This window comes from Rutidosis leptorrhynchoides, chromosome 6 (genome assembly GCF_046630445.1).
Source record: "Rutidosis leptorrhynchoides isolate AG116_Rl617_1_P2 chromosome 6, CSIRO_AGI_Rlap_v1, whole genome shotgun sequence".
Lineage (NCBI taxonomy): Eukaryota > Viridiplantae > Streptophyta > Magnoliopsida > Asterales > Asteraceae > Rutidosis > Rutidosis leptorrhynchoides.
Window position 1 is genome coordinate 88,125,545 of NC_092338.1, and position 13,988 is coordinate 88,139,532.

The following is a 13,988-nucleotide window of genomic DNA, read 5'->3' on the forward strand; positions in this document are numbered from 1 at the left end:
GGGTTACTTTGAGTGCGGATCAGTTTGACCCACAAACCTTTTTGCCCGCTTTTAAAGAGTTATGATTATGATTATGGAGTAGAACAATTTGCAAGATTGTACTTTAGACCCATTTGACCCAAACACCAAGTTGACCCATTTATTAACTACTCCTTTTACTTTGACATGTCACCAACTCAAAATATATGGGTTGAAATTACCACATCAACCACTATAAACAACTCCAAAGAAACCAAATACTTGTACAGAAAATGACAATGAAATTATAAGACAAAATAAAACATTCAACATTTAGATGGTTTCATTCATAATGCAAGGAAAGCAAGCCCACAACCATTAAAAGTAGTAAACTCACAATGACTATCCGACCGCTAAATAAAAACATAACTCAGACTCTTCAAAATCCTCTTATTAAAACCGAAACCATCCTAAAACAAGCCGACGACCCTAACATCGTTTAAATTTTCATACATAGATGCTAAAACATAAACACATACCGAACTTACTCACTTAACCTGAACCCGATCCTCTTCCTCAAGAAGACTCTCCACCTTATCCGTCTTCGTATCTGCACCAGAACTTTGCGATCCAGTCACTCTTGCTAACATCACAAACGTCATCCCACCAAGAACATTATTCGCCATTCTTAATCCAACAACAGAGGACTTAAACAAAACAGGCGGTAACGCTTTTGCCAGCAAGAATTCAATCCCGTTCAAAGTTTGGTACCTTAAATTACTACTCACGCCCATATGAATAGCCCAAGTGACGGCATTCAACAACGTAGGTGGCGGTTTGTTCGGTGACTCAAAGTTAGGATCCATCTTTTTCCTCATCTTAATCAACCCGTTCGATAACGCAGTTCCCACTAGGCCAGCGCCAAAACCAACGGCTGCAAATAAGGTTCCTTTGTAAACGAGCGTACCCAAACGGTTCACGAGAGTAAAGGAACCGGGCTCAAACATGTGGCTAGTTGGACAATTGGCGAAAATTGAAGGAAGGCCTGCTGATGTAGAAGCCATAGTGGGTGCCAATAGATACATAAGAGTGAAATTCAAAATTGATCCTACAACAAGTGTTGAAAACACGAAATCAAGCTCGTTAAGCCCGAAATTAGGACGAGATGCCATGTCACCAATCACGGCTGAACTTACACCAACCACTTCTTCCATCAAGACCTTAAACGGAAACTGAGGATCAGCAGCAACCCTCGATCTCCAACCACTAAGAAACGCACCAAACGGTCCGAAACTATCAAATCCTCCACTGCTACTACCACTACCACCACCACCACCTCCACCGCCACCACTTCCATGGCCAACGCCACCAACACCGCCACTACCACCACCGACACACGGGACTGGATGCAATTCGGCTAGTAAACTAGGTTTATCAGGCTTTGACTTTAGAGCCGAAAATGTAATGTTTAAGGTTGGTTTAAAAAGCTGATTTTTATCTGCTAAGTTAGGTAAATTGAGGCTAGAAATGTGTGACGCAGGACGAGCACTAGGACGACGGTTACCGATGATATGTGAACAATGAATCTGAGCTACAGAAGCCATACTAACTACTCTTTTTCTAACAATAGAGAAACAAGGGTTCAAAATTGATGAAGAACAAACTGAACCTGAAAATGAATAAGCCATTGGCAAGAATTAGCATCAGTATAGTTATATTAAAGTTCGTGTTTAGTGGTGTTACTGTTAACAAACTACTATTGATTACCTCTATAAAATCATATAGAGGTATCAACTTACAAATTACAATTAACGAAAACCATATAATCAATGAATGGCGGAAAAAACAAGAATTATTATCATTATTAGATTAATAATTAATATTAATATGTTTATATGTTTATTTATATGTTAAACACAGTTTGTAGAGTGTGTCGTTATTAACAAACTACGACTGATAAAACCTTAACATCAAAAGGCAGAGGTATCAACTTACAATACAAGTAACAGAAATCGTAAGGAAAAAATCAAGATTAATTATTAATTATTAATTATTAAATATTAATTATTATTATTATATAATGAATAAACGGAGAATTAAGTATGTTGAATATACCTGGAGCGGTGTTGTAGATGACCGGAATGAGACCACGACGGCAGTCAAATAACGGAGTGAAATGAGAAAGCGCAATTAAGAGTAAAAAAATTAATATAAAAAACCCTAGAACGAGATATAGGTGTTTGTTTTTGTTTTTCGTTTGTTTTCGTTTTTAACTATTTATCATTTCAAAAATTAATAGAAATCAAAAAATATCTGTGTTTTGTCACATATGAGGATGGGGATATACGCATAATATATGTATTTGTTTTCCTCATATTTTTCTTCTTCTTATTTGTTTGAAAACGAAATTTTCATCACATTTATGCTTTTTATTTTTTTATTAGCAATAAGACCCTCCATAAACGAGCACATTGGCTCTCTCATAGAGAGAAAACCTCGGGTAATCAAGATCTCCGAACGCGAGATCTAGTAGCGGGTGAATTGCGCATTATGCACACCCTCTAGTCACACTTTGAACGATATGAATCGAACCCGGGTGGTATGCTTCATTGGACAACTCGTTAACCACTCAGACAAGTCTGCGTGGTTATCACCTCTATACTTCACTCGTTTGTTTATGACATATTTTCACCATTAATTATAATAAATTCATCAACAAACTGTAACAATTCTTGCGCATATTACATCTTAGATCTAAAGCCGCACATCACTCGATCGAGTCCATCCCTTGAAGTCGTACCCTCTTGAGATGTTGCACGTGTCATAATAGAGTCAATTCGTTACTCTGAACGAAAGGCCCGCAATTTCGAGTATTTTCGCCGAATAAATGAGAGAGAGTGGGAGGGCGGGTATGCTGGAGTGGGCTCATAAGGGGAGCAAATGGAGAAGTCCTTTGAAAAATATCGGGATCCCCGGCCAGAACCACACGTGCAAGTTTATCTGTACGTGGCTCGAAAAAATAAATTTACCAATCGGTCTAGCCATCCACTTGTTATAATAAGTTAGGTTATTATATGTATGCTTTCCTTTTTTAAAAAAAATAAAAAATAAAATTCCGTTTCGAATATAATTAGTTGCATTTTGTTTGTAAAATTATTTCGAGTTGAACAGTGATAAGTGGTAACGGAGAAACCTAAATCGGGGCGGAAAAAAAAAATATATCCCGTCAAAAAAATGGGTGAGTTTTATTTAATGAATATTATTTAAATTCAAAAGTTACATTTTAGCCCCTGAAGTTATAGCTTTTGCTCCTGAAATATTTCATCTTTTACCCATGAACATTTTCATCTTTTACCCCTTAAGTATGTCTCATTTGACAGTTATCTTCCTTGAGAAAATACGACATGCTTTAGAATCTGATACGACCAAAAATAAGGTAACAAGTATATATGTAAATGTAAATGATGCGCATCACTCGATCGAGTCCATCCCTTGAAGTCATACCCTCTCGGGATGTTGCACGTGTAAAAAAAAGGAGTCGATTCGTTACTTATGAAGAAAGGGCCCACGTTTTTTGAGTTTTTTTGTTGAATAAATGAGAGAGAGTGGGAGGGCGGGTAGGCTAGAGGGGGCTCGTCAGAGGAGCAAATCAAGAAGTCCTTCGAAAGATACTAGGTTCCCCGGCCAGAACCACACGTATAAGTTTCCCTGCATGTAGCTCGTCTATTCTTTTCTATTGCGCTTTGCCGCCTATTATATTAAGAGGTATGCTAAAAGTTAAGGGAAAGGCTTCGGGATTACAAGCTAAGATTATGTTTATTTATAAACAAATAAGTAATGTCTCTCACTCGCGATAAGTAGTCTCCCGTAAAGTTCTCACTCAGGAGAAGCACATCTCGGTTAAAGGGAACTGTGCTTGCCGATGAAATTGGTCGATTTAGCACTCAGGACTTCTATTTTGCATAGCATGCTTCTACTTCTATTGCTTCCCCTCCACACAAATCATGAGTTTTTCTCCATTCCTCTCATATATCGTCGTAATACCCTTAATGCTAGGTTTTGAAAATGTGTTTTCATATCATTGCCAAGCCATTACCCACATGAATGGAATTCATATCTCCTTCATGAACGAGAACATTGGCTCCCTTATAGCAAGTAAACCTCGAACATCGGGAACTCAGACGTCACTTTGATACCAGGTAAAAGACCTTCCACTGTAAAAATTCCTAATTAGGCTTAAAGAGACATTGGCAAAGATTAAACCCGAGCCTACAGCTTCACAAGGAGTCCTGGTGGCTCCTTAACGAAATGGTTACCTAGACTTATTTACGGTATACATTTAATTGCAATCCACACTACTACACTGGTGTACATTTAATTGCAATCCACGCTACTACACTCAAGTCAATTTTGACTTGATCAACACCTATTTATTACCCAGTTTGGATTGATCCTTCACAACAAACATTGTGGAAATATCATATAGATTTTCTTATATTTACGGAAATATTATATAATCTTTTACCAAATGTTTGTATCATAACACACAATTATTTATGCAGCACAAAAAGTTTTCTCAGACATGTAGCAAACATAAGTTTTTAAAGAATATTAACAAATGGGCAAATATTGTGTATTGTATATAAGCATTATGCATAAATCATCCAAGTTGCTAATGAAGAACAGCATGGTAGTATTGTACTACATCATTTACTTCACACTTTTCAGAAATTAACATGACATCACACAAATAACAAACGAATCCATATATTGTCACGCTTAAACAACATTTGAAGTAGTCCAGTGTTCACTATTATTCATCATAAGGTAAACAGTACATGTCGAAGATCTGTAACTAGAGACTAAATATGATCACAAGAGAATATATAACAACACAGTTGTTAAGAATGGGTACAAGAACAAACTGGATTCTTTACAAAGTATCAGCATCAGCAGATAGAATTTAATAACACAGCAACAAAAAACAAGTTCATATCCACCAATCTATTTATAAATATAGATATGATACCGTCACACTTTTACCAACACAAGAATAAATCGAATTGATCGAAGTTAAAAACACACCCATCACCTTATAATCACCCGAACAAGAATATAAATAAGACCGAACCAAAAAAGGGAAGAAAAAAAAATAACCAAAAAAAGAACTTTTTTGCTTTGTACTTCATTGCTATATCCATCATTAAATTTCAGAAAGAAAAAAAAAAACAAGAATCGTCCGCCACAACCTCCATCCTATACTCTTGATTTGTGTTTCAAAATCCATGAAATATACGAAGGCGTATAGGAAGGTAGCATACCACTGGTTCTGTGTACACACATATATGATTCTTGAAGCCAAGTCCATCGGTGTTCATTATATTCAGATTGTTTGCAGAAGGTTTTATAGTATCGTTCACTTTTAACGTCCAGTTTTTGCACGTTTCATTCCACTGCTGGTGTTAAATGGTGATACGCTGCCACTCGGTCCAGGACTATCTTCTCTAAAATTTGAGTTGAGCATCGCCAGTTCACGTAACTGCTGTCTTTTTATATAATCTTGGGACTCGTCCTGTGTTCATCACGACATATGTAAGACAAGCACAAAATTACAGAAATGATACCATAAAATATATAATGTCGAAATAGCATTGGTCAAAATAGACTAAATTGGGTCAGAGCAAGCTGCAAACAAATGTTATCTATATTTACAGATACTTAATGCATCAACTATGATTAATTGATTACTAAAACAGTGATATTACAATAATAATAATAATAATTAAGATCTTTAAACAAGAACAATTTATGATGTTGCATGCATTAAAAGTATACTGGGGAGGATTTTCACCCGAGTAAACAGTTTGACCCACTTGACCCAATTGAGATAAACCTCAAGCGCAGTGATGAGTAAATGGGTCGAAACAATCATCTCTTATGTAAGTACAAATTTTGTTGCAGGGAAATAATAAAATACAGTTTATTTTCAGTTGATAATAATATTTAGTTACCATATTTATAATAATTTGATAGCCACACTATGTAATAAAAATGTTACACACGGTAGAAATTTAAATTGAGGTAATAATCTATAATAAAATTATTAGAAGTTTCAGAAACTAAAAAGTGCAAACTTCATCAAAAGTCAGCTGCATTTCTTTCAACACGGAAGAACATATAATGCATGTTCTGTGACATTACTTATGATGTCTGTAATAATCTCAAGTAATATCAGAATGTTGTATTTATAGACATAAAATAATAAAAAGGTTAACTTTTAAAATTAGAGATCAAGCAAATTAGTTTGTAAATCCACAAATGACAATCTCTTTAAGCCGTCAAGTCATCAACAACGTTTGGATAACTAAATGGACGTATTTGACGACCTCTACATATATCGCTTTTAATAAAGCAAAAATACACTTCTTGTTTGGAAATCAAAAGTAGTTTATTTGACCTCATAAGTCAAACTTAGGGGTGAAACTTAGCCCAATTTGATCTTTAACAACCTTGTGTTCTAGCTTAGCTTTCAATCACAGAAGACATAATACTCGAAGAGTGATGATAAATGTGACTAATATAAATACCAACATATATGCCTCTACTACATTTCTTGTTTGACACATAACTTATATATTTTATCTAACCATCTTTTTTAGGCATTACTCTACGCACATGCACTAGGCATACGAATCAAACGCGGGACCAAAATTTTTTAAAGGAAATAAGCTCCTTAAAGGAATATGACAACACAACCAAGCCTAGCACAGGGGACCACCAAAAGTATAATGGTAATACTTAGACCACAATTAACGCGGTGTGTTACAGCGGCGTAGCTGATATTTTTTTTGGCGTGATAAGCTTCATCACAGGAAGAGAAATGGTGTGACTGAAGGTTTGGACCAATCCCATGTTGCCATGTGTCCAGATCGTTTTTCGTTTTCTATTTTGATTTTTTTTTTTTTTTACCAAAGTGTGTATTGTGTGTCCAACTTCCAACATCATTTATGTGAAACTCAATCTCATACACAAAAATTATCTCCTACATCACATTTAATTAGAGCCAATGATATGATTTTAATTTTATAATACTACATAATCACTTTCAAAACGCACATCAACGTTCAAGCATCAAAATAACCCAATAACTTTCTAGTTTTAGTTATTTAAACCAACGTAATGTTTCCACCTCCAGATGAATCAAAACCCAAAATTTACCTTAAATACTTATTAAAAATGTAGTAATTTATTATTACTAACTAGAAACGTAATTCTAAAGGATGCATTTCATAAATTTTATCAATCCGCATTAGCAGAATATTCGTTTTTAACCAAACTAACACTAGACCGTTACCCAATCTGTCAAAACCAACGCATTTCACGGCCTCTAACATTGACAAATAGGAGCATTGATGGTAAAGAAAGATACCACAGGTTTAAGCAGTTCTTCGATAATTTCTTGTGCCTGCCTCAGCCTGATATCGACAACACTTGCAGGTAAATCCGCCTCGATCAAAATGTGAAGAGGCTCGTTTAGATGTTCATAGCCGGGTCGTCCTCTCAACTTATCTTCCTGTAGAAATAACAATCGAGAATCAACAAAACAACATTGACATATAAAGGTAGCAAAATGGGCCACTCTGACGCTTCTGTAATGGGTCAAAAGAGGCAAGTTCTTTTATAAGGTTTGAAACAAGTCAGCTTAAACCAACACATTTTATTGCACAAACATTTTAGAAACTTCGTATACATAAAATTTACACTTTGAGAGACTTAGGGTGCGTTTGATAAAAGAGAATGATTAAGTGCTGAATGATTCAAAATCTGAATGATTCAAAGGTTCTGACTTGGTACTGAACGAAAAAAACATGTACGATAATCATTCTGAATGATATCTATGAATGATGTAAACTGAGGTATTAACCTTATAAATGAATAAATAAATATAATACAATTGTTTAATAAGTGTTCTGGATATAATTTAAGGAACATGATAAAATAAATTGAGGTGCTGAAAGGTGAAGAGAATATTTTAACTCTCAATGATTCAGCACATGTTATATGGTTCAACATCATTAGTCATTCAAACGCAGCCTTACTAGTTACTACCCCGTTTGACCTGTTTGAAATGTATCAATTTATTGAGTATTTTGGCTATGCCCCACGTTAATCATTAAAGTTATATAATAACTCAAACCGACCCATTCACATGTAAATAAGTCAATTTGCCAATTATATTGTCAAAAAACACACCCTGTATACAAAAACAGAGCTTTTGGTTGAATTATACCTGTTCTGCATCCTTGATTGACCCTTTTCCTCTAATATAAACGCGACAACCAGTTGTACCCTCTACCCGCTTTAGTGAATTGCCTCTGGGACCGAGTAGCCTTCCAACAAAGTTAAACTAAAATACAAAAAGATAGATAAACTCAGTAAAATGTGATTAAAATAAACGTAATCCGTAAAAAGTAGAAAGAAGAATACACACATTTGGATAACTATCGACTGGTATCTCTAATCGTAAAATTCTCTTCACTGTGTATGCGCTCGGACTTGCGGGAGCTCCTTGCCAATCCATAGTTGTTCCTGGTGGTCTACTTAACCTCTGTCATAAATAAGATCCAACCAAACATGTATCAGTTTTTCAGACAAAACACATGTTCTACTGAGTGATTCAACAATATGTATAGATATTTATTCTAGCAGAACCATTAACTCGAAGAGGTTGAATAGAATAAATTAGCATAATCATGTTCAAACAAAAAAGGTGCAATATAGTGTTTACACCAATTTCAAGCCATAAATAAGTTCAAATGGGCAGCACTGTATCTCAAATGTATAAAATGATTCCATTCCCAAAAAAAGGATTAGATCAACTGTCCAAGTGTATTTAAAATGCAGAAACCTTCTATATAGTTCTGTTAAAATTTTATATTAGTTACAACAAATTTTTCTACTCGAATTAATCACAATTAAAATACACAAAAATTATAAAATGCATTAAAAAAAAGACTAAGAGATCAAAACAAACGTGTGGAGAAACAAGACTCGACATGTACAAAAGACTACGTCGTGGTAATGGGTAACCAAAAGAAGTCTCCAATTTAGTGCTCCCACCTACTCCTTCGAGTATTATGATTCCTCGATAGATCACAGGGACCAAAAAACAACTAACAAAAACCCTATTTATTCCATGAACATGTCTCATTTCACCAGCAATCAAATACAAAATAACACTATGCCAGAGTCCGAGGGCTATGATTATATTAAATACAACAAAATAACAGAATTCCCAATCAGCAACATTTTTTTAACGAAAAATGCTGCATCAGTGTCCCATCTCAATATTAGCATTTTTACTGTAACCAGGGGACCAAACACCATTTCAAAATCAAATGACCGGGCATGCACAATGAAAAGCAAGCGATACAAAATGGAGCATTTGTGACTAAATGCTGTTAATCCATGACATTTACCGTCGTTTAATATCAGGTTGTTTCACTCACTCTCAACGTCAAGATTCATTCTTAAATTAACAAATTGCAAAGCTCCATCTAATCACCAATTTCTCTTAGAAGTCTTAACAACTCCTCTAAGAGCAGTCCATATGGAAAAGGTCGTGTGCGCTTTCTAACTTGCACCACAAGCGACACCATAAGTACTACCTTGTGGTGATCGGGTACGTGGTGTACACAATGAGCGTGTAGCATTTTTTTCTTTGTAACTAAAATATTGTTAATAAATAAATAAAAAAATGTGGGTCCCAGTTGGTTAGTGATGAGTAACTAATAAGTCATGCTAGAATGTGTTTTATGGTGTTTCAGTTTTGGTAATGTGGTGCCAGTTATGATAATAAGTGATCCAAGAAAGCTCAGCTAGGATGTTCTCACCAAAGGGAAAAAAAAAAAATACTACATACTACAGTAATAAACAAGGATTTTGCTAACGACGGCCCTTGGAGCTGTCTTTAACACACTTAAAACACTTGTACTATTAGATAACCGCCACCATAAAGTTAATAACCAACTGCTATATACAAGTGTTTTAAGAGTGTTAACGACAATCCTTTTGCAAAATCCAATAAACAAACATGGATTAAGATACATATACTGCAGTAATCATTCTCAAAATATTATGACAAAAGATTCATAATTACCTCCGGTGGAAGACCGTTCCAGCCACCCATTCTAGTCCCCGAAACATTTGACATCAGATTTGAAGACGCCATGGGGCTCGGACTTCTATGTCGCAGTCTATCCAGCTCATTAAACCCTTGATTAGGCAGCATACCCGAGACCCTCATGATCTCTAGAAACAACAAAATAAACTTCTTAATTTATTAAAGAACTTAAAATCATATTGCATTTGTAATTGTAATTGTAATTGTAAATGTAATTTTCGCACTGGATAAAACTTATATCAAAATACTAGAATTCCCAATCAGCAACATTATTCAACGAACTATATAATTCATCGGTGTGTCCCCAACTCAACCTCCATATCAGCATTTTAACCGCTAACCAAGAGCAAGATAATTAATGTAATTATAATGTAAATGAAATAATTATTAAGACTTTAGTTAATTATCAACTTGTGTAGGTGGGGGGGTCAACATAAAATTGACCCATTTGTCAATTCATGAAGTCCAAATACTATTGTTGGTCCAGAAACATTCAAAGGGATCTACATCACACAGCCAAAAATTCACACACAAAACAATAAAGATCCAACAAGAAAATGAAACCTTGATTCAATAATCTGCTGCATACTGGAAGAACTTGCATAAAAGGTTGAAGCTTTTGATGCTCCTCCAATAATTCAGTCAAGTATTGACTACAAACAAACAGATAAATCCAATCAAAATACAACCCATAAAAGGATTAGATCAAAATAAAATAAAAATAAAAAATCAAGAAACCTAATAAGTATAACAAAGTGTGAAAAAGATACAAACTTTACAAACCTATCAGCATCTGGGTTAGTTCTGATAAGTGGTGAAACAGCTCTTGCTGGAGAGAAGTTAGGATTATACAAACCTGACATAAAGAATAAAATAATAATAATAATAATAATAATAATAATAATATTCCAGCGATAAACAAGGGTGGAAATTGAGTAGATAAAAAATAGGGGTTTGGGAACTTGGGGGCGGAGGGAAGATGATGAGAAGAAAACAGTATTTTATTTTATTTTGTTTAATTAAAATAAAATAAAAGAAAATGAAAAGGGTTTGTTTGTGCCAATAATAATAAAGGAGGCGCAGAACAAAAAGGTCGGTCAGAATTTTTTACTAAGAATTTTAGTCATTAATCGGATCTGTACTGTTTAGTCTTTACTTCGCTAGTAACTGTATATGTATTATGATGCGAATCTGGTTAGGATCAAAAGTTAATACGCAAACATTATCTTTCATTTTTAAAGGTTTTGAATTCTGAACAGTGACAATGATACATGATATCTTTTTTTCCCGAAAACACAAATTATATAACCGAATAAAAAAGAGATAGGATGCTCTAGGGCGTTAGCACTGTTACAAAGACAGATATCACATATGCTCAATCGGCCACGGGTCGCACGAAATCAATATTAGGATAAGACGATGAATGGATTATTGTCTCGACTAAAAGATGATAATCCTATAAGTGTATAGAGTATTTTCTGTAAGTTGGTGTGTTGAAAATGAGTTTAGAAATAGCAAATTTCTGGGACATTTTTTCATGAATGAAAGTGTATATTTATAATAGGTCAAAATGTGCATTGAAGTGATGCATTCTTTCAAAATTGGTTATGATCAAAAGACACAACATTTGGCTATGGACATGTTTGAAAGGGTGCATTAGAACACTAATAAACTCTTTGAACATGTCCCAAAACGTCTAGGTATACCATGCAACCGTTTATGAAATGTTGCAAAACGTTTGGGCAAAAGTTACCACTTTTCTGCAGAACCAACATTATGATGCGGTACACCATACAAGAGGTGTGGCGCACCTGTTGATGATTGCGGAGCACCATAACTTATCAAAACTTACTGTTAATGAATGGTCCATTTCTCGTTTTATGGTGTGGCACACCACCAACATGGTGCGGTGCACCTTAATCCTGGACATCCCAACCAAAGTTTAATTCAACTCAAACTAAATCCCAACTCAAGTAATCTCTTCAAATCTTTGACGGACGTGTACTCCACACTCTCAAAATTCGTTCCAGAGTATTAGTGATTACCTTCACTTTCAACCTAGCAAATCCAATATACCAAAATGATTCATTATATTACACTAAAATACCAACAAATCCCCCCTATTTTAGTGTTAACCTTGATTTACTAAAATGTAAACAAACAGTCAAACTAATGCATCAATGGAAATGTTCATGGAATTGAATTACCACCTAGTATATTACACATTCTAAGAATTCAAAAATCAGGGTGCTCGTAACGTTTGGACCCATCAGTCCATTTGAAAATTTAAAGATAATATACACATCAGTTTCGTACTTTCTAACAATTAAACCTGACAATTTAAAAACCATGTGTCCCAATCCATTCATGAACATATCGAAAACTATTTCCCAAGCTTTCTTGAATCGGAAAAAGTTCATGTCCATATAGGTAGTTTTCTTCAATCTCGCTCCTACAATGCAGTTTTCAAGAAAACTATTAAGAGGTGTTAAACTTCAACCTAACTTTATCTTGTAGGTCAGAACACATACCTTGAGATCATATTTACATGTGTTCCAAACTTCAAAAAGTAGGCATTCCACATTGAATTCAGCTCATAGCGTTGTATTAGAAGGGAATTGGATATCCCACTTTGGAAGATCTAAATGGACTTCAATCTCACATCAATAGCAGCCTTGTGCACTAAGTCCTTTGCTAATCCTTTGGTCAGCCAAAGTTTTGTTGTGACCTCACAAAGTCAACATAAATTACTCCATTGGCGATCAACTCTCAAATCATGCTATGTCTAACACCTAAGTGTCTAGACTTTCCATTATATATTTGGCTATAAGCCCTTAACCAAAGTTGAAGCATTATCACAATGAATACATATTGGAGATATAGGCTTTGGCCACAAAGGAATCTCATAGATTAAATTCTTTAACCATTTGGCTTCATTATCGGCTGCCGCCAAAGTTACAAACTCATATTCCATGGTCGAAGTAGTAATACATGTTTGTTTCTTCGATGCACATGAAATATCTCCTCCACCAAGTAGGAATATCTAACCCGTTGTAGAAGAATGATCTTCAACATTTGTAATTGAACTCCCATCTAAATATCCTTCTATGATAGAAGGAAATCCGGAGTATGTGATGTCATAATCCATGGTTTGCTTCAAGTACTTGAATACTCTACTAATCGCATGCCAATGGTGAGTGCTCGGGTCACTTGTAAATCTACTTTAACTTCCCCATAACATAAGCAATATCCGGTCTTGTACTAGTCATAGCATACATCAAACAACCTATTGCTTGAGAGTATTCAAGTTTCGATACCGCATTGCCCGTATTAGGCAAAAGCTTAATATTATGTTCAATAGGGGTACTAATCGTCGAACACTTCTCATGATTCAATTTCTTGAGAATTTTCTCAATATATCGAGATTGAGTGATTGTGATACCCATGTCATCACGTTTAATCCTTATACCAAGGATCACATTCGCCACTCCCATATCCTTCATTGAGAACTTTGATGACATAAATTCCTTGGTTTTATCCACTTGATCATGGTCGGTGCCAAATATCAACATACAAGCAAATGATCACACATTTCCCCTTTTGATCAAATTTTCTATAAAAACACATGTCCGATATATTTAAAATTAAGCCATGAGACAACACCATATCATCAAATTTTTTATGCCATTGTTTAGATGCTTGTTTAAGTTCATACAATGACTTAATCAATTTACACACCGTTGTCTCTTGTCCTGACATTACAAATCCCCCGGGGTATTTCATGTATACCTCCTCCTCCAAATCACCATTGGTTGTTTTCACATCCATTTGGTGGATCACTAGATTA

At 35.0% G+C, this 13,988-nt stretch overlaps 3 protein-coding genes across 3 annotated transcripts; all 3 read right to left on the reverse strand.

The window, feature by feature from the left end:
- Positions 1 to 278: 278 nt before the first annotated feature.
- On the reverse strand, positions 279 to 2,190 carry LOC139852791 (protein RETICULATA-RELATED 3, chloroplastic-like). The gene is made up of 2 exons (XM_071842123.1): positions 2,074 to 2,190; positions 279 to 1,627 (listed from the first exon to the last, which is right to left on the reverse strand). The coding sequence occupies exon 2, from the start codon at positions 1,560 to 1,562 to the stop codon at positions 507 to 509; it is 1,056 nt and encodes a 351-aa protein (XP_071698224.1). The 5' UTR covers positions 1,563 to 1,627; positions 2,074 to 2,190; the 3' UTR covers positions 279 to 506.
- A 2,748-nt stretch (positions 2,191 to 4,938) lies between these two features.
- LOC139852221 (KH domain-containing protein At3g08620-like) lies at positions 4,939 to 11,151 on the reverse strand. Its single transcript, XM_071841461.1, has 7 exons — positions 10,925 to 11,151; positions 10,706 to 10,794; positions 10,118 to 10,269; positions 8,450 to 8,566; positions 8,249 to 8,365; positions 7,388 to 7,531; positions 4,939 to 5,530 (listed from the first exon to the last, which is right to left on the reverse strand). Exons 1-7 carry the CDS (start codon positions 11,002 to 11,004, stop codon positions 5,381 to 5,383), a joined length of 849 nt encoding a protein of 282 aa, XP_071697562.1. The 5' UTR covers positions 11,005 to 11,151; the 3' UTR covers positions 4,939 to 5,380.
- A 2,208-nt stretch (positions 11,152 to 13,359) lies between these two features.
- On the reverse strand, positions 13,360 to 13,713 carry LOC139853856 (uncharacterized mitochondrial protein AtMg00810-like). The gene has a single exon (XM_071843199.1). The coding sequence runs from the start codon at positions 13,711 to 13,713 to the stop codon at positions 13,360 to 13,362; it is 354 nt and encodes a 117-aa protein (XP_071699300.1).
- Positions 13,714 to 13,988: the final 275 nt, after the last annotated feature.

Coding starts and splice junctions, on each gene's coding strand:
- LOC139853856 (XM_071843199.1), bottom strand. CDS start 13,713: ATGTTGATATTTGGCACCGACCATGATCAAGTGGATAAAACCAAGGAA.
- LOC139852221 (XM_071841461.1), bottom strand. CDS start 11,004: ATGTCAGGTTTGTATAATCCTAACTTCTCTCCAGCAAGAGCTGTTTCA. Junction 8,366..8,449: donor CAGTCGATAGTTATCCAAAT/GTGTGTATTCTT, acceptor TTTGTATTTTAG/TTTAACTTTGTTGGAAGGCT. Junction 7,532..8,248: donor CAATCAAGGATGCAGAACAG/GTATAATTCAAC, acceptor TTATTTCTACAG/GAAGATAAGTTGAGAGGACG.
- LOC139852791 (XM_071842123.1), bottom strand. CDS start 1,562: ATGGCTTCTGTAGCTCAGATTCATTGTTCACATATCATCGGTAACCGT.